This window comes from Neospora caninum, chromosome XII (assembly GCF_000208865.1).
Source record: "Neospora caninum Liverpool complete genome, chromosome XII".
Lineage (NCBI taxonomy): Eukaryota > Apicomplexa > Conoidasida > Eucoccidiorida > Sarcocystidae > Neospora > Neospora caninum.
This window is the reverse complement of record NC_018398.1, coordinates 5,161,919-5,185,372: the sequence shown is the minus strand read 5'-3', so window position 1 is coordinate 5,185,372 and position 23,454 is coordinate 5,161,919. Positions and strand designations below refer to the sequence as shown.

The window sequence follows — 23,454 nt, the reverse complement described above, 5'->3', positions numbered from 1 at the left end:
AACGCAGTGCCTTGACAGTTTGTGTTTTCCGATTTCTTGCATGCCTTGAGACGCCTTCCCGTCACCCACCGCTGTTCCGCTTCGCTGAGGAACAAGAACAGCAGGAAAGCAGAGAGCGGAGGAAGGGAAAACCTAACGATTGTGTCTCTGCATGCGTTCGGTCTCCAGAGAAGACTTCTTGGCGCGAGTCCCCCGCCCCGTGTCCGTGCACCCCTCGGCTCCTTTTCCCTGGCTTCTTTGAACTCTCGCGCCTCCGGCGTCATCGAGTGTCGTGCTGCCTCTTCGCGTGTGGTGTTCTCGCAAACGTTTCAACCACTTTGTCGTATCACTACATTTGTTATCTGTGGCGACGATGCGGCTGCCGCGTCTTCTGTGTGCGTGACTGCTCTCTCGAGCGGCTTTTCTCGGCTCTGGATAAAATGCTTCCCTTCAAACTGCAACAGAGGCAACCCTGCTCGTAAAACTCTGCTGGTTTCTTTCTCGCGAGCGACAACAGGGGCGCACGACGGTTTGTTTCGTTGTAGAACCAGGATCGAAAGGAGGCGAGTCAAAACAGCAAAGTTGAAGCCTCACACTCTTCTGCGGAAAAGCCGCCTCGCGCTAGCGTCCAGGCCCGCGTTAAAGAAGGATTTGAGCCCGCAAAGCTTCACTTTTCAGCGAGTCAACAGTTCACCTGAGGACGCATGCGCGTGGTTAGTGTCTCTCTTTGCCGCTGAGGACTGCCGAAAAAAACGAGACGAGACAGTCCGCATGCAGACCACGCCCTCTCGCAAAAGCCACCGCGTAAGGTGTAGCCGTGCGCGAGCGAAACTGTCCCTCGAAAACGAAACAGCGCGCGACACATCCTCTAGGACGTCAGGTCTTCTCTGTGTCCTACAGCGAACACTTCAGCAACGGGAAGTCTCTCTTTGCGAGAGACTGTGCCCCGCCGCCACAGGAAGTCGGTGAAAACAGTTCGAGCCGCGTAGCCTCACACGGCCTTGTGTCTTTTTCTCGCTTGTGTTGCTCTCAGATTACCGCCACCTTTTGTTTTGCTCGGCGGCAGTTTTCTGCTTTTTCGTTTCAAAATCGCGAAGCTCCACGAATCCTCTCCGAGAGGCACGCATAGTCTCTCTCCCGCTACACTGGGTCCACTGCTATTTACCCTCGCGTGTACACGGGGGTGGTCTGATACTGCCTGGAGAGAGACTTCCTCAGCCGACCGTCTGACTGCTAGAGTGAGAGGGATGCATGCATCGGCCACGAGAAGACCGTTCTGTCTCTTTGTCAGGGGCTGCTGGAACGGTGGCGCGTCGGAGAGCAGGTGAATCTGGTGATGAGCAGCGGGCATGGAAAACGCGCGCTGCGATGCTCTTTGCAGATTTGCTGTCACACACGTGCCGAAGGCACTGCCACATTTGTTCTCAAAAAAGCTGTACGAACGCAACCCGTGCTTTTCCTCACAGTGGATTTGAACTGACCACACTGGGCCACAAAACCGAGAGAAACGGTTCCCTCCTCGCCGCGGCGAGACTGCACGTGTCTTGGTTCTACATTTGGAGACTCGAACAAAAACCCTTTCTGCTGAAACTACCTTCGGTGGCCGCACCGGGCTCATGCCGGAACCCCTGGCACGTATGTCTCTTGTTCTCTCTCTTTCTCTCGCTTGGTCTCCTCTCTCTTCTGCTCTCTGCATGTCTTCCTCTTCTTCCCTCTTTTGTTCTCCCCTTTTTTCTCTCTTTTTTCCTCTCCTTTTATCTCTCTTTTTTTCTCCCGTGTTCTCTCGCTTGTTCTCCCTTTGTGCGATTCTCCGCTCACAGGACGGGTGGTTGAGGAAGGGAGAAAGGCGCACTGTCATGTTGTTCTTCCCTTGTCTGAGGTTCGGGTTTTTTTTCGTTTTCCGCTTCCCAGTCTGGACGTGCGAACGCGCCGACCTGCGCATGCACTTGCACTGGCCTCGGATCTTCTCCCTGCCGGGACTGCGGCGCTTGGGCTTCTCCACGTCCCTCGCGCGGCGGAGACATCCCCGCCTCCCGTCTCTCTCCCCACGGACCGTGCGTCTCTGCGGTTCCATTCGATAGCATCTCCCGTGAAGGGCTGGAGAGGAGAGAAGGCGCGTCGCCTGCGCGAGGCGCGGAGCGAACGGAACCGCCCACCGCGTCCTTTGCGTTGGTCCGTGAACGGTCGGAGAAACCGGCATCCGGCTCTTGGGCCACTTCCCCCGGCGGCCACAGAGACGCCCTCTCCTCGCCTCCAGGCTGAAGAGACGCAGGGACAGGCGAACAGGAGGAAGAGAAAGAAGAGGCAGAAGACGAGAAAGAAGACGAAGCGGGAGGAAGCGACGCGTTTTGTGCCGAGATGTTTTCTGTTGAGACCGGCCGTTTTTCGAGGCGAGAAGAGTCACCTGGACTTGCGGCAGTTCCCTGACCCAGTGTGTGTTCTCCCCCGGCTCCACCGTCGAGTGCAGCGCTGAGGAGTCGAGCAACTTGAACCAGGATTTTCAAGTCTTCTCTCCTCTCTGCTTCCCTTTCCCCGTACGTCCTTCCCCTCGCCCATCTCTCTCTTTTGCCCTCGCTCTCGTTTTCGCCTCTGTGCTTTTCGTCTCTTGGCTTTCCGCCCGTCTCCAGGGTCACCAGACGGTGGAGATCTCTCCTCAGCCTCTCGGCTGCCACGCGCGCTTCTCCACGCGATTCCTCCGGCCGCTCTTCCTTCTCGCCGCGCTGGCTTCGCAAATACGCCGCGAGAAGACGCGCAAGTTCCGGCGCGCCGCCAGACAGCCCCAGGAGCGCATGCGGTCGGCGAGAAGGCGCGCCCTTCCGGACAGGGAGGCGATACAGCAGGTGACAAGCTACAAGCAGCGGCGGCAAGGAAGTCGCAACGAGAGATGAAGGAGATGAAGAAGACGGAGATGAAGAGGAAGAAGCTGAAGAGGAAGAAGAAGATGAAGAGGAAGAAGGAGATGAGGGAGTCGCGCGTTCGCTGGAAAGAAACGGTTCCTGTTGAGGCATAATTGTGAGAAGCTCGTGGAGGAGGAACGGCGAGTCGGCAAAGAGAAGGCGCCGGACGTTGCGCAGCATGTCGGAACCGACCCTGAGAGAAGGACAAGATGGAAGCATCTCCACACGGGGAGTTCCGCTCTCCGGTGTTGCCGCGCGCACAATGTTTTTCAAATGCAGCCGAGATTTGGAGAGGAGCCGTGGAGGCTCTCGCAGGGACACCAAGAGAGGAAGAGAGGCAAGACAGTGGAAAAGACCCGAAACACAGCTACAGAGATGTCGGGACAAACGGCGGGAGAAGGCGCTGGAGCAGAAACGCTGCGCGAGACACAGATTTTCAAACGCATCCGTAGGGAGAGAGATTTTCTCCACCAAAGAGGCAATTGATCAACAGAGCGTGCTCGAGAGAAGTGGTCCGAGAGACGCGGCTTTGCTCTCACCGGACGTGTTTGTGGAAGCCAGTCCAGAAAGCAGAGAGGAGAACTTCGCCGCGCGCGACGACTGACGCCACGTAGGCTCTCTCGCGTTCCCCACGCGCCTCGCAAACGCACGCGTGGCCCAGCAGCGTCTGTTCGGGGAGGCGCAGAAAGGCCGAAAAACCACACAGAAAAGGAATTCGCTCTGCAAATCGAGAACGTGAGTCGAAACAACGAAAAACAGACATTCGAAACCGACACTTGGCGCGTTCGGAACAGACACACCTTCTTCTGTCGAACGCCAATATACATACATACATACATACATACATACATACATACCTACATACATATATACATATATACATACATACATATATACATACATATATACATACATACATATATACATACATATATACATACATACATATATACATACATACATATATACATACATACATACATACATACATACCTACATACATATATACATATATACATACATACATATATACATACATATATACATACATACATATATACATACATATATACATACATACATATATACATACATACATATATATATACATACATACATACATACATACATACATACATACATACATACATACATACATACATACATACATACATACATACATACATACATACATACATACATACATACATACATACATACATACATACATACATACATACATACATACATACATACATACATACATACATACATACATACATACATACATACATACATACATACATACATACATACATACATACATACATACATACATACATACATACATACATACATACATACATACATACATACATACATACATACATACATACATACATACATACATACATACATACATACATACATACATACATACATACATATATACATACATATATACATACATACATATATACATACATATATACATACATACATATATACATACATACATATATACATACATACATACATACATACATACATACCTACATACATATATACATACATACACACCTACATACATATATACATACATACACACCTACATACATATATACATACATACATACATACATACATACATACATACATACATACCTACATACATATATACATATATACATACATACATATATACATACATATATACTTATATATCGAGAGATGTGGCGTTGCCTTGGAAACTCAGGTAGATCGCACCGTGTGCATCGACTTTCAGCGATAGCAATATACACAATCTTACATATACATATATATATACATATGTATACATGTATATATATATATATATACATATGTATATATATATATATATATATATATATATATATATACATATGTATATATATATGAATATAGGTGCAGGTGTGGTGGAGATTTTCCTGGGTCTGTCCATCGACAGACATTGGCATGGAGGACACCAGATTTGCCTCGGTTCGAGGCGCCGGTGGACAGAGAGACTCCGGAAGGCTCGCCCCCCTGGGCCGTGTGTGACGGGTGCGCCGACGACTTCCCGTTTTTTAGAAAATCTTATGGAAGAAGTCACTGTGCAAGGCCTTACTTCCAAAATGGAAAGCGAGAGACTGGAGAGAGGCGCGAGAAGCGACGGCGGGGGGAGGAGACAGACGTACTGTTGTTGAGCGTGGCACAGCAGCTGAAAGGAAAAGCACGGAAACACAGGACCAAAGCTCGAATGATCTTGCGCCGCTCCCCTCTCGCACGCGTCTCTTGTTCTCCCTTTAAGCCCCGTCTTGGATCCTGCGTTTCTGCTTCCAGCAGGGACGCGATCCCTCTCGCATTGCCTCTTCGCGTCTCCTTCCAAACACAAAAGCGCCGTTCTCCCTGTCTCTTTTGCGTTTCGTTTTGTGTGTTCTGCCCACGTCTCTTGTTTCCTTCCTTTTTCTCTTCTCTCCTCTCGCCTTGCTTTTTTCTTCTCTCTCCGACACCGCGTGCGCCTTGCGGTCGTGTGCTCCCCTTCCGTGTGTCTTCCTCGCTTCTCGGTCCTCCGTTTGCACTTTTGTCTATCTGTCTAGCCTGTCCTTGTCGGCATCCCGCGCACACGCAAACGCCTTCCCGGCCTCTCTCCACCCTTTTTCGCTTCCTCATCTGTCGCTCATCGCCTCTTCCCGTCTGCTCTGCGTTGTTGCGTCTCACTCTCTCGAGTTCCGATAGTGCTGCAAGCTGCTCTGCATCTTCAGTTGCGTCTAGGCCTCCTGTTTCGCGTCCTTCGCTTCCGGGTGTCCTGCCGGCCGCTCTGTCTTCGCCTGGAGAAGAGAGCGAGAGTGCGACTTCATCGACTAGGCGCCCGAGGCAGCCGGCGACGGCTGCGGATTCGACGCTCGAAAAGACAGGTTCCAGCAGTCGCCGCTGGCAAGCAAAGAGACACGACAGAGTCCCCGGTTGAAGTCGCAGAAGCGGTGCATAGCACGATCTACCTCGACTCGTGAAAATGCACAAAAGACTCGAAAACGGACCTTCACGCGGCGACGCAGAGACGCCGAACGCGCGGTGCGCGGCCTCTCCGATCCAGAAACGGAAGGATCTGAACAACGTCGGGCACATGCAAAGACTGCGGGGCATGTGAAGGCTGCGTTCAAGCAAGAACCAGAGACGCTCCTGAGAAAACCGTATCTCGAAAGCTTGCGGGAGTTTCCGAGATTCAACGCCGTTAGTCGATCTCTCTGTTCTCGGAAATCGTGCCATGCCCTCACCTGGACAGCCGCAACCTCTCTGAATGTATGCCACTGGAGCAACGGAAGGCTTCGACGCGTTTGCAGGCTCTCCAAGAAAATCTCCTCGTCGCTTTCTTCGGCATCTTCGAGGGACTCTTCAGAGAGACAAAACCCGTCGACGGCAGCAGGCACCTCTTCACCGGACGCTTGATGCGTCCTCTGCACTTCTGCAAAGAAGACGAAAACGCGGCCGGCAACACGAACCGTGCAAGCATTCCTCCATTTGCAGTGAAACGCCCAGGCATCTACGTAGATGTATACATCTATCCATGCTATATATGAATATATGTATATATATATATATATGTACATCTATGTATATATGTACATATATGTATATATGTATATATATACATATATGCATGTATGAGTATAAATATGCATGCATTTGTAGAAAACGTCGATGGAGAGAAATAGGTGTCCGCAGATAGATATATACAGATAGATCGAGGCATGGACAGAAGCGTGCATGTGGGTGTACATCTGTGCGTGTATGTAGATGTACATTGAGCGTTTTTTTGAGGGGCGTCTATCCTTTTCTCTCCGTGTGGTCCGTGGAAACGCCACGCTCACGTGGAGGCGAGGGGGAAAGAACGCACTTAACTTAGCATGCGCCGCTGCACGCGAGTCTGCATGTGGATGTCTGTACAGCGACCAGTGGCCGAGGCTCCTGTCTGGGCATTGCGTCTATGTTACCTGAGCGCGCCGCTCGGAGAAACGGAAGAACGTGGGAATGTTGTTCGAGGACAATTTTCATCGCCGCCTCGACGGCAGTGAAGAGCGCGAAGACTTTCGTCGCACGAATGCGGGCGGGCGAAGCAGCTGGAAGACGCCGGAGAAGCTGCAGAGACAGAAGAGGCGCAAGCGAGAAGGAAGGGAAGAGGCGAAAGAAAAACCCGAATGAAGACGCAGGCCGAAAAAACAGGCAACGGTGAGAAAAGGAAAAGTCGGGGAGGACAAAAGAGAGAGAAAGAAAAAGAAAAGGAGAGAGAAAGAACGCTACATCGCGACGAAAGAAGACGCCGCCCATGGAAATAGCAAACGGAGAGCCGGCAGAGGGCACAGGAGCCTGGGAAAACAGTGGCGAAGCGCGGGGCCCGCAGGAGGCTGCACCAGCCAGGAGACAGAAAGAGAAAAACGACAGAATGCCTCACACGCCGCTTGAGGACTCACTCTCGCGCCAGCATCGACAAGAACAAGCGGCTCCAGACCCCCATCTCTGTGAAGCTGGCAGAGACAGAGAAGGACAAGAGTCTCGAAAGCTTCTTCAACAACGTCCACAGCCTGAGAAAAAGACAAACGCGGAAACGTTCACGAAATCGTTTCCCCCTCTTGAACATGAACCGCCTTTTTTCTTCCCCCCCCCCCCCCCCCAAGCTGCTCTCTCCAGTCTTGTGTGTCAATACACTCTCCGGCTCTCTGCCTCAGCTGTCCACCCTCGCAGTCTTCCTTCTCCGCTTGCCTTCCTCAGACTCCTCTTCTTCTCTCCTTTCTACGTCTCTCCTCCTTCTCCCCTGTTTTCTCTCTCTTTCTCGCTCCACTCTCCCTCGGTTTCTCTCCGTCTCAGTTTTCGTGGTCTGTGGTTTCGTCTCGCTTTTCAGCGGCTGCCGGTGTCTTTGGGTCTCACCTGTGTGAACATCTCTTCGTCGCTGCTGAGGTTCACGCGCTCTAATTCTCGGAACGCCGCGGAGACCAGCGAAAGGAGATCCGGAGAGGACGGCAAGTGCGACAACGGCTCGACAGACTGGAGGAGGCGCGCGAAGGCTTCTCGGTTTTTTTCCTCTTCCTTCTCAAGAGCGGCTGAGAACGAAGACGCGACTCTCGGCGGATCTGTAGACGCGGGAGGGAGAAGCCGCGAGAAGGAAACGGGCGGGGAAACGCGACGAAGAAACATGCGCGCCTGAGAGAGGCATCTGGGCGAAAACAGAGAGGCCAGAACCCCGTCCAGACGGACCGCAAAGAGGTGAATGTACACCTGGCGAAGGGGCGCAATCGCGCTGCGAAGGGCGCCCGTTTGCGCATCGCCTGCGAGGAAAAGAGACACGCGGCAGGGCGGAGACACCAAATCTTTCTGGAGCCCGAAAGGAAAAGGAGAAGCCGCTTAAAACCGGCCTCGCTTCCTCGTAAGGACCAAAGAACCACGGTTGCCGTGGGGCTGTCGAGGACCAGAACAGAAGCTATGAAGAAGTCCCCGGTCTCGCCCCAAACCGTCAGCGAGGTTTGACAGGAGAAACGGCATGCAGCTTTACCGCAAGAACACTTCGTTGTCGAGAAAAGAGAAAAACAGAGAAAACCGAAGCTCCTCGCGAGCCTCCGCCGCGCCGCTAACGACTTCCTCCTACCTCCCTTCTGTGGGTATCCAATGGATTTAAATTTTAAAATGTGGACATTTTCATGTATTCTCCTAGAGAAAAGATGACTCTTCAAGATTAAGAGGCGCGGGTGCGTCGCCGCCCAAGCAGATCCGTGGATTCGACGTGTCCAGGAAGATGCCGAAAGGAACGCCCACGGAAAAGAGACCGGGATTCCGCGGGGAAAACAGAACTACGTCTACCCTAGATGCAGCAACCGACACGGGACGGGCACTGGCCAGCCTGGCAGATTCGACACTGTAGGGGCAAAGCAAGTCAAAATGTGTGAGCGCGATATATCTGCGTGAACTTTGTGGAACGTTCAAGACTCCGTGGCTTACTGGGTGCCTTCGAGAGGACACCGGCGCAGGCAATTTCTTCGCAGCGGCGAAGGAAAGAGAGAAGAAGACGAGAAAGGAGAGGCACGGCTTCCACCACGGCGAGTTGAGCAGGCCCGAGAGAGGCGACAAAGCGACTGAAGTCGGTCCTCTCTTCGCTTTCTTCCAGTCTGTTTCTCGCTTCGTCCTCGGCGGACCGCACGGCGTCTTGCGCCCCCGAATCGGCCAAGGCCGAGGCGACGCTGTCCAGGCGTCTCCGCTGTTCCCGGCGAGAAGTCTCCGCGACGAGGGAAGACCGGCGAGCAGGGGGGAGCGAAGCAAACGCACCGAGCTCGCGTAGAAAGGCGGAGAAGTGGAGAGAAGAGGCCCGCCACACTTCCTCGCTGAACGTCGAGGAGAAGCCGCTCGACGCGAGAAAGGCGGTGTACGGCTGACGCGTCAGCGGATCCTCGCCGACTGCCAGAACCTGGAAACCGAGGCGCAAAAAAGGAGAAGATGGGGAAACGCACACCGCGAGACGACCACGGCTGTTTCGCGCTGGACGTTTTCATGGAAACGAGAAACCCACGCCAACCCAGCATGTCCGTCCTTTTTCTCCAGTAGTCCCTTCGCCTGTCTCGTTCCCCCTCTCGCCTCCGCTCTTCCTCGCTCTTTTCCTTCTCTTTTCTGTTTTTCTGCCTCCTCGCCCTTCTCTCCTTGCTCGTCTTGATCGGTCTTTTCCTTTCCCGGGGTTGGTCTGAGTTTTTTCAGTATATCCTTCTCCTTTTTTCGGCCCTTCTCGCATGCCGCTCCCTTCTGTCTCTTTCTTTGTCGCTGGCGGTGTTCTGCGTCGGAAACCGCCCCCCGGTCGCGTTCCCTCCTGCGCCCCACCTGGTCCACGAGCGACGCCTTCTTTAAGCCGTCCTCGACCCGCTCGAAGAAGCGGCTCACTGCCTCCGCCAAGCTCGCCTCGAACTCGTTTTCCCGGCAGAGGCTCGGGAGATTTTCTTTCCCCACTCGGCGCGCGGAGGCCGCGAGAGCGCGTGGGCCTTTGTTTGCTTCTTTTTGCAGGTGCACGCTCGAGATCGGCGCACACACACTTGACACGAGGTTCCGCAGGAGAGCCTCGACTTGCTCCCAGAGTTGGTCGAGCAGGAAGAAGACGTCCAGCGCGGAGGACAGTGCGAGCGGAGACTGCCACGCCAATGCCAAAAACAAGAGATACATACCGAAAGAGAAGCTCACCAGATGAGAAAAACAGACGAATCCACATGTAAAAACTATACGCATACACGACTGTACACATATATCTATATATGTTTGTATCTATATGTCTGTATGTATGCAGACACACGCAAGAGTGCAGCACGAGAGAAGAAGACAGAGAACTATCCACGGAGAAAGCGAAGGCCGAAGATAAAAAACGTTGTAGATACCCGGGGACGTCGAGAACGGAGGAGATTCGTACACCCCGAGAGAGGCACGCTTTGAGAACTTACCCCTTGGTCGACGGCCTCTAGCAACTGCTGCCTGGTCGCGGTGCGCAGCTGACAGGCTTCTTTGTTGACGAGAGAGACAAAGGGAGCGAGACTCTGGAGATCGGCGAGAACGAGAACCTCGTCTGTGTCCTGCGAACGGGCTTCTTTACGAGCTCGGTTCCCGGTTTCGTGCTCTTGCGGTGTACAGACAGCGGCCGAACAGCCGGACGCGGGCACGCGATGCGGTTCGCGAAGAAGCGCGAGGAGCTGAAGAAAAGAGGAGACACCGGCGGAGACACGGAGACAATGAAAGGATTTCTGAAATTTGTTTGCACAGGCATTCGCTGCCGCTCCACAAGAGATAAAAAACTCAAAGACGAGAGTCGCAAGAGGACAGAGATAGCGAGAAAAGCGAGAGACGGAGAAAGAGAGAAGAGTAAGAGAAGGGAGAGAGAAGAGACGACGACAGATATCATGGAGAGTGAACGTAGGATCCGAGAAGAGGCAGAGACGTACGAGACGCGAGCCACTACAGAGGAAGAGAGAACAGTGAACAGACGGAAGCAAGACACACGATGAACACGAAAGGAGACGTACTTGGCTGACGAGCGCCGCTCTTGTCGACGCATTGTCTTCTTTGCGAAGACGTTTGAAGATCGAAACAAAGTGCACCATCGCGCACACAACCTCCTGGAGCAGCAGCAGCCTAAACGAAGAAAAGGAGAGATCAAGGGAGAAGGAGAAATCCAGTCCAGAGGAACCAGCGACAGAGAGGGGAGCGAAAACGGTGTGGGGTACAACGACGAAACGACAGAAAAGGAAGGGAGACGAAAAACCGGACAAAGAAAAGGAATAAGGAGAAGGAATAAGAAGGAATAAGAACGAGAAGAAAGGCGACGGCGACGGCTGCGAACGATGTCCGAGGTTCTTTTTTCGGGGACAGGCACCTACGACAGCATGTCTCTCACCGAGAAGCGACACGGATTTCTCCTTCCACTCCTTGGTACAGACGGTCGACATCCGTTTGCAGGTTTTTCGTTTCTCCATAGAGATCCTGGATTTGTTGTTTCGCTTGTTCGACGAGCACAGCTCCAAGCCGTCCGTCTGCGCTTCCAAGTCCCGCCTCGCTGTCTCCCTCTTTCCTCCCCGTTCGTCCCTTCTCGTCGCCCGAGTCGTGGAGCAAGGCCTGCAGTGCTTCTTCTTCTTTCTCGCTCTCTCCGCGCTCTTCGCCTTCGCTTCCGAGAAGCATCAGGAAAGCACTCAACGCAGGGACATCGGCCGTTGGCCTCGGGCGCCCGTCGTTCCCCGTGCGGTCGTCGCGCCTTCGCCCCCCGGCGCTCTCTCCTTTCTTCCCAGACCCGCGTTTGTCACGCGAGAGTGCAGCTGCTTTCTTCATTTCCTCATCGAGTCTCCCGAGGGCGACATCCAGCTTACGGACCGCTGCGGCCACGTGCTCACCGCCCCCCGCCTCGTCGCCTCTGCCCACAACGCGGTGTACGTACTCCGCAACATTCAGGGCGTCGGATTTTAGTGTCGGTCGGGAAGGCCCCGCAGCGAGGCCGCGCCCGTCAGTCTCGTGTGGAAACGATGTCGCTTTCTCAGTCACGAGGGGAGAGAGCGCCTCCCCCGCGCCAGCAGCCAAGCTCTGGTGCACCAAGTCCACTGTCGGGGCGTCGAGACACCGCAGCACGTCGCCTGGAAGCAAGCCAAAGAGAGAGATCACCGCATGAACCGCTCTCTCCAGCGCCGCAGATCACCCAGGCAACATGGACATACACATCTAAATTGACATTTACACATATATACAGACATACATATGTACACAAACGGATGCATATATATATATATATATATGTATGTATATATGTGGGTATGTATATGTATATAGATATGTATATATCTGCTTTGTGCGTTAATAACCGAGGTGTAGATAGAGCGTTTTGTATGGTCAGAGCGAGAGAAGGCGTGTCTACATGGGGCGAGGGAAAAGAGGGGAGCACATCCGGGGAGAGAAAGACAATGCCCGTCCGCGACACCGAGCAGCACTCACCTATCTCGACAACGTCCCCTGAGTCATCGACAAGCGCCTCCGCTCTCTCTCGCTCTCGCGCAGAGCTCCGGCGCTTCCCTGTCTCTTCCGTCATGGGGGCAGGACGTTCGAGAGCGGGAAAGAACAGGAGACAAGGACGGAAACAGAAAACAAACAAGAGGCGGACGGACCGCAACAGGACAAGAGAGAGGAAAGAGACGAGGGAGGAAAGAGAGGAGAGACGATGGAGGAGAGAGGAAAGAGAGAAGAAAGACGAGGGAGAAGAGAAAAGAAAGACGAGGGAGAAGAGAGAAGAAAGACGAGGGAGAAGAGAGAAGAAAGACGAGGGAGAAGAGAGAAGAAAGACGAGGGAGAAGAGAGAAGAAAGACGAGGGAGAAGAGAGAAGAAAGACGAGGGAGAAGAGAGAAGAAAGACTAGGGAGAAGAGAGAAGAAAGAGGAGGGAGAAGAGAGAAGAAAGAGGAGGGAGAAGAGAGACGATGGAGGAGGGAGAGATGATAGACTGTTTTTTGACGCAGTTTTGTGTGGAGAGAAACGAGGCAAGAAAGAGGGGAGAGGACATGCCCAGGGTTCTTCCCCTTCTGGGAATGGACTCGAAAAGGCTGAAACGGCGAAAGCGGAAAGGAGAGGCGTACAGCAGGGAGCAGACACGCATGCACAGAAACAACGGAAGGAGGGCGAAGACGAGAGAGAAGGCGGCCGCGTCGCCATTCAAAAGAACAAGACGCACGAAGCCAGGAAATGCCGAAGAAGAGACCGGCCGGACCTGCAAGAAGTGGCGAGCTCAACGAGAGACTTCCACTTAGAAGGACGAAGATTGGAAGGCCGACGCTGGAGAGAGGAGAGACGTAAAAGAATCACTTCTCATTGTGGAATTAAACACAAGACAAATTCAGAAGACCACACGACCAGCAAGAACCAGAAGGTAAGTATGATGCCGGTGTTCTTCTGCCGATGTGTTCGGGGCGAGGCTGAAGCGTGAGACGAGCGAACCATAGTAACTTGACGGTGTGTCGTAAAGAGAAGAGAGAAGGACACGGAGAGAGAGTCGTAGTGTCTCGCGAGCTCGCCGCCCGGCGTGTGTATTTGCACACACGGTCGCTCGAAAGCGACAGGTTTCTTCCTTTGCCTTCCCCCCTCTGCGCAGCTGACGAGCATCCAGAGGAGATGTAGGACACAGGAATAAGTCTGCAGGTCTGTTCAGACTATCGGCGGGCGCATTTTCAGTGTCCAGTCTGGCTTCACGTGCATGCAGTGGGTTTCCTCTCTCCAGGCAGCACATGCATCGCCGCGCTATTTTCGCTCCAGAACGCGAGCGTTAATCTGCGTCACACTTCCGGCTTTTTCCAGCGTAAAACGGGGCAACATCCGCAGAAAGGAAACCTTGCCTTTCCTGTCTTTTTCCCAATCGCCAAAAAAAGGAAACAGAAGGCCAGGCTCGGTTTTCGGCGAGCGGTCATTTTTGCCAGAGAGAGCGTCAAAGACTCAAGATGGCGCGAGCTGTCGGGGGCGCGACAAAGGAACAACGGAGAACGCCGATTTTCGCCGTCTCTCGTTTCCAGGGAAATCCCGCCGTTTTCCGGAGAAGATGAGAACGAGTCGAGACTCTGACGCATCTGAGAGGATACAGGACGAACGAAGGAGCGGGACGGTGTGTGTCTTCTCCAACCGGGCCGAGCGCGGCATTTGCGGCACGCGCGCGGCAAGAGTTGTTTTCGTCCCAATTATTTCTTTTTCCCACCTGTTTTGTTTATGTGTGGCGAAAGTTCCACGGTTTCGTCTGGGCTGGGAAGCGCCGCAAGAGCTCTGGCCGACAGCGCAGACGAATAAGCGAGAGAATCTGCACAGCGTACGACCAAACTGCCGGTGCCTTTCCTTCAAAAGCACAAAATCCCTTTTTGGGCAAGGGCTACTCCCCTTTATAGGACACAATTCCGTAGGTTATTGAGTTCTCTATGGGAGATTCGGATTCTCGGCAAGAACGAAAATGCCTTTGCAGGATGCAGAGTTTCCTAAGGTGTCGCCGCCTTAGCATAGTTGGTAGTGCATTTGATTCGTAATCAAAAGGTCGTGGGTTCGAATCCCACAGGCGGCTCTCCTGTTTGCTTTGTTTTGCTTCTGGATTTGCCAATTTGCCCTCTTGTCTTCTCTAGTTTCTCGCGTGAAGACGCCTGATTTTCAGCGCCGGAGAATCCCTTGTCTACGCACTGCTGACTTGCTGTCTATCGACACTTAGTGGGTGCTTCTTCTCGAACGGAAGTTTGCGATAAAGAAACAAACCGCGAGGGGAGTGGGTTCCGAGTCCACCGTTTTACGACACAGCATCCACAGAGATGCTTGCTAAGCCCAAGAGTCTTCGTCTCCGTCCTTTCTATGATTTTTTTTCGAGGATCAACTAAAATCCAACACACAGAGTCATCGCGTTCGACGTCCTCACTGCACACAGGCTGCGCAACCTGTAGACTAACACACTGAAGTCGGCGCACGTGGAACCGAAGGTGTATATTTTCATCCAATGGTGGATGAAGGCAGCTACAGAAAGGCATAGGTATGCAAGCGTGTATTTTGAATCGATGTTTAGACTGTCTGACGAGGACCTAGGGGCGCAATCTGGGGCAACCAGCGGTTCAGCCTCAGAAAGATGTGCCTACGCGGGAACAGAAAAACGCGTTTTTTGCGGGAAAAGTTTTTCCTATCTTTAACTGCTGTATGTTTGTTCTTTCTCTCGCTGACCAGCGGGCGTTTCTGTTTTTTTTTCTGTTGGTGTCTCTCGGAAGCCTCTCAACGCGTTGTTCATATATTTATGTATGTATATGTATATATATATATATATATATATATATATGTAGATGCATGTTTCATCGTGTATGTGTGTATGGTTTATGTATGATGTGTGCATGTGATGTGTCTTACCAACCATATTTATGTCATTTACGCGTATTAAAGTATCCACACCGTACCACTTCAATCGTTACTTAAATCTCTCTGTTTCTCCCTATATATATATATATATATATATATGACGATCTATTCGTGTTTACATTGATGCGCTGCAAATAACCGAGGACATGTTTTGCCTGCTCCTTCACACCTTTCACATGCTTTCCGTAGCTGAGGACTTCCTGTGAGCGGGATTCTCTCAAGTTCAACATGACAGAGCAAGCTAGACTGTTGCTGTCCTCTATCTTTAAAAGTGGGCACTTCGGATGTAACGAAAGAGAAACCCCGTTGCAAACTACTTCTTTCTCCACCTAACGTGGCGAATAGGGTCATTCCTGAGTGCAGAGACACTAGGCTTGATTTGGGAGTACAGGGAAGAAGACATATAACTGTTTCCGAGGCATCTTCTTCCTTGCAGAGCGTTTCTCTCTGTGTGTGGTCTTCCATCTACCCTTGCATCTCTCTCGCCCTGCGGCTGCCGCGAGCCTCATACCGCTGGAGCTCTCTCGTTCCTTCTCTATAGCTCAACATCTCTCGGGGAAGTTTACTTTTGATGGTTTTCTGCGTAAGTTATGCGCAGGAGAACTTCCTCTCTTGTTGCCTCGTGGAACCCGTTTAAGCCAACAACATGCGATGAGCAGAATCCCGGTATTATGTGCCGCAGTTAGTGAGTCTTAGGTTTGATGTTCTTTCCCAACCGACCCAAATCGTGATGTCCCTGTTTATATAAATCTAGTAATATGCTCGCCAAGTTGCTCTAAGACACTGAAACTTGGATCCGGCAAGACATTCACGATCCAAGCCAGTAGTCCAACATCAAGGAAACAGAATATGACTCCAGCCACGACATACACAACAAGCTCTGTCGTCTGTGTTTTGGGCGAAGGGCGTTGCGGCACAGCTGTGCCATTTTGGAAGAAAAACGGCTTTCTATGCGTGAGACGGCCGAAGCAGGAGCGAAGACATCCCGTTTTTCTCGAGTTTACGAATCAGACCCCCTATGAGGGCTTGGACGGTGGACGACACACGTGTTTGCCAGAAAAAACAGACAAGTTCTTCACACGAGAGGCGCACCCGTGTTGCAGCGCCACGCACCCGACACACCGACTACGGAGCGGCTGCTGCTCGTCTCGACCCAGTCACCTTTTCTATGGCTACACCCAAAAAGACAGTTCCCCTTTACTTTCACACGTCGTCGACTCTCTCACTGTCACCCTGGACCTGGTTCCACAGCCGAGGCGTGTCCCCTCATGACCCAGACGAGAGAGAGACACACGCAGACGGCAATAACGAGTGCGAGGATGATTTTTTGCTTTTTCCCCTGCCATTCGATCTTTCCGAGGATGCCGGAGATCGCACCCACATCTCCCGTGCTCATTTCACTCACTTTATCCTTCATTTTTCCCACGACCGCTTTTTGCTTCCTCAGCGCATAGAGGGCATTCGAGCCCGCGTGCAGGATCGACGACAGCATGCGGTTGCTCTCTCTCAAACTCCCTGCCTCTCTCGCGTAGAACACAGCCGCAGACGCTTCTTCGTCCTTCTCGGTTCGCTCCTCTGGCGCTTCGCTCCTCTCTGGGGCTGCCTGCAGAAGCGCGGCGCGGTCGAGTGCGAGCGAAATCGCCTCGCACGTCGAGACACACTCGGTTTTGAGAGAGAGGAGAAGGTCGGAGAAGTGCCGGAGTTGGGCGGCAGAACAGACAGAGGAGGCCGAAGAGGAAGACGCAGAAGAAGCGACTCGGAGCTCGTGAAGGAGACGGTTGGCACGCGCTAGGGCAGAAGACGCGTCGCTGCGAAGCGTCTCGAAGGTTTCCCTCGCCTCGTCCAGCGACAGGGCAGAGGACCCGAACCCGCGTGCGCGTACGCTGCAACTCAACTCTGTCAGCGAGGCCAGCTGCTGCTCCACTTGCGCGAGAAGCTGCCGGAACGTGGCCCGCGTCGACACACCAAGACCGGAGGACGCGTGCGCGGACGGATGTGCGGGACGCGGAGCCGACAGGGAAAGCCGCGGAGGTGTGGAGTTCTCGAGTGAGGGAACAGAGGAAGGAAACGAGCTGTCAGACGAGGGAGAGGCAAAATCAACGGCGGAGAAATTTGATTCCGCGGGAGACGACAAAGGATTGCGGCGAGACGACGGCTGTCCGCCAGGAAGACGGGGAGGCATCGATGTGCCGTCAGGCCGGGAGGCCATTCTCGGGAGGCCTGGTGAAGCGACAGAGGAAAACAACGCGAAACACAGGACGGACCGAGGAAACCAACCTTGACGGGGTAGCGCAACCCCTCCAGCAACGGGAGTTTGTTGATATGGCGAGACGCTGGACGGAAGCCAGAAACGAGGATTCCGAACTCACGTCAGTAGACCCACTCGCCGGGTTTCGGAAACAGTGTCGCCAAGACGGAAACTCCAAACGGGAACTGTCGGGTTCTGATCCGGAAAACCGCGTTTTGAATCACAGCGCGGGAGTGCCGAGAGCCTCTTTTGTGCGACCGATCCAAACTCCAGGTGTACAGACAGCTATCCATTGTCGTTGAGGTGACCGGGCCACGGACTTTTGACCCTCCCCGGCAAATAGGATATAGGGACAAAGAACTCTGAAACGAGCGTCGTGATACTGTTTAGTCTTTCTCTAGTCTTCAAGCAGGAACTCTGCAGTTGCAGATTCTGTGAGCAAGCGCCGGCGTAAATCCAATTTCGCCGACAGAGAGAATATCCTGCCGTGGACAGAAGCGGAGAGACAGAAAACGACATCGGCATGGACGAGCCCATGTGCGAAATGACGCCAAAAGCTGCTGGAAAAAATCTACCTGACCGGGGCCATCTTGAAAAGGCAATCGCGCGAACCACACGAACAGACACGACGGCAGAAAAGGAGGCGGGAATGAGTGACGGAAACCGGCTCGGGTCATGCAAGAGCAAATAACTGGAATTTCAGACTGATCGAAAAAGCCGTGTCGATTTGACAAAAGCAAAACAAATCATGGAACTTGTAATACACACCGTGCAGTAAGCTGGCAGGGCACCCGACTTCAGCGAGATGATATTTTAGACTGCATGCGAGGCCAACACGGAGGAGGGGGAGCGATGGACTTGGCAACACGTAGCGTTCCTTGCAAAAGAATCAAAACATTTTCTTTATATCGAGTTGTCAATGTTGACCTACCTCTCTCATTACAGACGATATATAAAGGGCATTCTGTAGGCAGCTGCAAATACGGCTACGTTGCTTGTTTACTCGATACCAGTTTACGTGTGCATACAAACAAGACGATACAAATAAGACGACTACATGACCTCATTCAGATTCGGTTTCAGCTACCGGATTGTTCGTTGAGAGTGTTATACAACATTTCGGTTTTTGTACGCGAACGTGAGATGGTTTATGAGCCCTTAGCCTCATGGCGAAACCGCGCGCTGTTAGTACACACGTGACAACACCGACCGCGAGGGATACGGCGTCCACGTGCTACTTGGGTGGACTCTATCTTCTGTTTTGAAAACGGAGCGTTTGTAAGAAAGAGAAACCTCTTGTGCTTGGCTCTAAGCAGGTCAACAGTCTCGCGTTTCGCACTCCTGCTGACCCGTTCTGGCTAGCTCCATCAGATGTCACCATCAACAATGAACGGAACCATAACCCCCCTCCCCCCCGACCTCCATTCAGGATAACGGGGTTCGAAAAACACTTTTCGCCTCCGCCTGTGTATGGGAACTTAGAACGACGAGACGGGTATCTGTTGGAGATTCGAATCAGGAGGGGACGAGGCACTGGGTGCCGGGCGAACGTCTGAGACGGTGTTCTCGCTGACGCCGCCCTAGGACTCCATCCCCCTTCTTCTTGGAGCAATCTTGCAGGCAGATGCAACGTACCCTTCACGACCTGTTGGAGGATCTTTGTTCTGGTGGAGGCAACGAATTCTTTCGACGGCCGACACGAGCGCTGCCTGGACCGCTGCACAGATCCGCAACTTCAGGATCGAAGGAAGAGGCATCATTGCTGGGAACAGGATTGTGCAGCCTGGTTGCGAAACTGGGTCTTCTTGGGTCGGGAGGCTTCTTCGTTCGTTCTCCGTTCACTATGTTTTTTTGCAGTATGGCAACAGTGGCTAAGTTCCTACCGTAGGCTACTGCAACGTCACTGGACAGGATTTCGCCGACGACTCGTGGACGCCTTCTTTTAACCGGTTGGAAGTTATCTCTGTTACTGATTCACATGGACTCGACTGTTGCCGTCCATAGTCTGCTTACCCGTACAGTCTTCAGTTGTCAGTTGCCAGGTGGGCTTCGCGTGGCACAGCGCCGGACCACCGAATGTCCTTTCGAGAGGAAGGGACACATGATATGCAGGAGCGGTGAAGAGGCAGCGGGACGCGAAAGAAAAAATGAGGTTACGCCAGTGTCAACGAACCACTAAGAGAGATCAAACGAAATCGACAAGAACATACGGGCACCGAGGATCGAACTCGGGATCTTCTGCGTGTTAGGCAGACGTCATAGCCACTAGACCATGCCCGCGCAAACGTCCACTCAGAACAGAGATGGAGCTTGCGTCTCCTCTAGGTTCGACCGTATTCGCTGCTGGCTAGCCGTTTCCTTTCCTCTTGACACGTCGAATATTGGATCGACCGCCGCTACGCGGACTGTCGCCGTTGGGTTCGCGACGCTGAAACTACTCGGGGAGTGACGAACCGTTGCGCCGCGCGACCCGCTACGCTGACAAGGAAGCCAGGAAACTACCAATGACTGTCTCGATATTTTCTGGTCCAAGCGCCGCCGGTATCCCGTGATGCAGCCACCAGAGTCCTCTCCACTGCGAACCCTGAGCAACCGCCTAGTTTGAAGAGAGGCGCCGTTTTCTTTGTGAAACGCGATGGTACTGGATATCTGGTAGGCGAACTGCGCGTCGTCTTCCCACCCGAGAAAGCAGCCTGTCCACGTCTGATCCAGTCAAAAGTGGCTTTGGTGCGTTTCGCCTGCTTGCCTCAAAATACAAAGTCGCGAGCGGAGACCAGACATGCTGGATGTCGATGGCCGAACACCTACGCTGTGTCCGCTAGGGAAGGATGGCAGGTAGTTACCACAGTATACAGACGGCTTTTTCTCCCGGCCTGATGCAGGGTTGTGAGCGCGAGACATTACAAAGGCCTCGCAAACTGCACCAGAAGAGTTAAGAACAAAAACCTGGTGTTCCAGAAGACTAGAGAGAAACGGGACTCAACTTCCGTTCGCCGAACAGGAACAACGGGCAAAAAACAGCTCCTCTTGAACTCATCGAGTACATGGCAGGACTAGACTGTTCAAATATATACTCTGCCCTAGTCCCCCGCAGTCTATGCTGGATGACACGTACCTCCGGTACAGAGTGGAGCGTCAAGTTTCGCACCTCTCTAGCAGGGTACGAAGAATGGATCCCTCTCTACAAATTTACCTTGTCTGCTGTCTACTACAGCGAGTGTCGATCCTCAGGGCTTCCCTTACTAACGTGTCCACGCTTGCTGCCAACCGAGTGCGGCTACGCGTCACAATCTACAGCACCTCGCATCTGGATTATCCGTCCCGTTCACCATTCTTGTGTGGCGTAACGTTCCCACATTCTGGCTCTTCTACAGGCGCACTCTTTTCTGAGGCTGCATAGCCCAACCTTCCTTTTCTCGTCCGGCGCACCTCGCTCGCGTCCTGTCTCTGCTTCTTTTCCCTTCCTTTCTCCTTCCCTCTTCACCCCGTCCTCTCTCTGTCGCGCTCCCTTCCCTTTCCTACGCTAGGTGTTGTTTCTGTGACCGCGCGTCAAAAATACGTGCGGACTGAAAAGCGGGAGGCTCCTCTCGACGCCTCAAACGAGAAAGACAGGGGAATATCTTGAGCAGCTGCCACGGAGGAGCAAGAGCAACGCGCGGCAATTCACTCTCTCCGGCTACCCCGGTCTCTTCCCAACCCAGCGCCGCGCCCAGTCTTCGACTCTCCGTTTTCCGAGCCGATACTGCCCGCGGAAACGTTTACGCGCTCTCCTTCTTGACAGACTCCTCGCCAGCGCCCTCAACGAAGGGGAGGAACTCGGCGCCGCCCATGTACGGAACGAGGACGCGCGGCACTTTGACTCCGAGAGGCGTTTGGTAGTTTTCCAGGATGCAGCACAGACACCTTTGCGTGGCGACGAGCGTACCGTTGAGCATGTGGACATGTCCCTTTTCGTTCTTGTCCGCACCCTTCGCCGTGCTGGCTTTGTGGGCGAGGCGGATGTCCAGCGCTCGCGACTGGTAGTCCGTGCAGTTCGAGCAGGAAACAAGTTCTCTGTAGTCTTCGTAGCCGGGGAACCAGGCCTCCAAGTCGTACTTTTTCGCGGCTGCGTCGTTGAGGGCGCCGGAGACGATCGAGACGACCCTGTATGGAAGTTCGAGAGACTGGTAGAACTCCTCGGCAGCGCCGATCATGTCTTCGTGCATTTTCCAGGATTCCTCCGGCGTCGTGATGCAGAACTGCTCGACTTTCTCGAACTGGTGAATGCGGAAAATTCCCCAGCAGTCCTTGCCGTGAGAGCCCGCCTCCTTGCGGAAACACGAGCTGTACCCCGCGTAGCGGATGGGGAGTTCCTTCTCCTCGAGCGTCTCGCCCATGTGCAGGCTGCAGAGCGGCTGCTCGGAAGTGGCGATGAGGAACAAGTCGTCCCGGTCAGCGTCCTTTTCGTTCTTCTTCTCGGCTCCAGCCTTGTCCGCCGGAGCGCCCGCCGCCGCTTGGGCGTGCGGGATGCGGTAGAGGGTTTCCTCGAAATCCTTCAGTTCCGCCGCGCGCGCCATGACTTCCTTCCGCATGAAGAACGGCGGCTGAACTGGAGTGTAGCCTTTTCGCAGAAGGAAAGCGAGACCGTACTGAGCAAGAGCGACGTTCAACAACATGCCCGCGCCTTTGAGGAAGTACCCTCTGTGCCCGGCTGCCTCGACTCCCTTTTTGAAGTCCACACCACCCAGACGTGCGAGAATCTGGTGATGGTGCATCCGGCCTGGAGTGCCGTCAATCTTGATGCTCCGGTCGAACGTGCCCCAGGTCCGCACAACCTGGTTGTTCGCTTCGTCGTTCGACACCGGGACCGATTTGTGGACAATGTTCCCGATTTTGTGGAGCAAACTCTCGCGCTTTTCCTCGGCCTGCGTCGCAGCCGCTTCGATCGTCGGCAGGCGCTGCTTCAGCTCGGCGGCCTGCGTCAGCAAGTCTTGACACGGATCTTTCGCGTCCTTCTTTTTCCGCTGACCGATCTCCTTGTTGACTGCGTTCAGTTCTTTCTTCAACTGCTCCAACTGAAACAAATTCTCTCGCCACTTCCTGTCAACCTCGACCGCCTGGTCGACGACTTCTCCAGAGCGGCCTCGGCGGACTTCGCTGTCGCGCACCAACCCGGGGTCTCCGCCTTTCTCCGCGCGCAAGAGATTCACGTCGATCGTCATGGTGTCGAAAATCGAGAAACAGGTAAGAGGGGACTGACACAAAGACACAGACCGAGAGACGCGAGGAGGGGGGGAACGAACCAAGAGGAGACGGAAGAAACCAGAGCGGGGCGCCAGCGCTAGAAGAGAGAAACTTTGGAAACAGAGAGAAGGAAACAAGGGGGAAAACAGGCTTTTCGACAACAGTTTGCCTCGCGGACAGAGTTACAGGAAATATGGAGATGGAGGGGAGACTCTCGGAACGGAGGAATGTGCAGCAGACAAGATACATGCATCGCCAATTTCTGGGGGATATGTATCTGAGTTCGGCGCGCTCACGCGCTCTCACCGTTTTGCCGGGGAAGGTGAACACCGCGCGGAGGAGTCTCGGTGAGGAAACAAAACCGTACTCGTGCGAAAACGCCACTGCCTTGTAGCTATTGAACTCTGTTGTTCGCTGGAATCGACTCTCAATTCTCGCGCTCGTTTCAGTCCCTCTCAATGAAAAGTATCTTGTTCCATGTAAAAACTTTCCCCCCGCGCAACGGAACTTCTCGGCTCTGTGAGTCTGTGCCTCTATAGGGCGCTGGCCTTGTTGTGTGCTTTTCCGTTTATTTGCCGCGCGCCGACCTCCCAGAGACCTGAAGACACTCCACCAGTGTGTTCTTTGTCTCGTCTCCTGCACTTTCCCCCCGAAAGAGCCCTCCCCACCGTTTCGATACGCGGCTTTTTCG

The 23,454-nt window shown here is 53.3% G+C and overlaps 3 protein-coding genes and 2 non-coding genes across 5 annotated transcripts; 1 reads left to right on the top strand and 4 right to left on the bottom strand.

Moving 5' to 3' along the window:
• Positions 1-1,793: 1,793 nt before the first annotated feature.
• Positions 1,794-12,465, bottom strand: NCLIV_066790 (conserved hypothetical protein; the record flags this gene model as incomplete). Its single annotated transcript, XM_003886230.1, has 14 exons — positions 1,794-3,069; positions 3,416-3,543; positions 5,005-5,097; positions 5,598-5,810; positions 6,155-6,342; positions 6,872-7,016; positions 7,349-7,459; positions 7,803-8,200; positions 8,868-9,330; positions 9,735-10,037; positions 10,343-10,588; positions 10,919-11,027; positions 11,290-12,016; positions 12,372-12,465. 14 exons carry the CDS (start codon positions 12,463-12,465, stop codon positions 1,794-1,796), a joined length of 4,494 nt encoding a protein of 1,497 aa, XP_003886279.1.
• Positions 12,466-14,392: 1,927 nt separating this feature from the next.
• Positions 14,393-14,465, top strand: NCLIV_t140014. The gene has a single exon. It is a non-coding gene; the product is annotated as a tRNA-Thr (tRNA).
• A 2,055-nt stretch (positions 14,466-16,520) lies between these two features.
• NCLIV_066780 (conserved hypothetical protein) lies at positions 16,521-17,501 on the bottom strand (the record flags this gene model as incomplete). Its single annotated transcript, XM_003886229.1, has 1 exon — positions 16,521-17,501. One exon carries the CDS (start codon positions 17,499-17,501, stop codon positions 16,521-16,523), a length of 981 nt encoding a protein of 326 aa, XP_003886278.1.
• Positions 17,502-19,747: 2,246 nt separating this feature from the next.
• Positions 19,748-19,820, bottom strand: NCLIV_t140013. Its single transcript has one exon. It is a non-coding gene; the product is annotated as a tRNA-Val (tRNA).
• A 1,478-nt stretch (positions 19,821-21,298) lies between these two features.
• NCLIV_066770 (putative seryl-tRNA synthetase) lies at positions 21,299-22,741 on the bottom strand (the record flags this gene model as incomplete). The annotated part of the gene is made up of 1 exon (XM_003886228.1): positions 21,299-22,741. One exon carries the CDS (start codon positions 22,739-22,741, stop codon positions 21,299-21,301), a length of 1,443 nt encoding a protein of 480 aa, XP_003886277.1.
• Between the last annotated feature and the right edge of the window lie 713 nt (positions 22,742-23,454).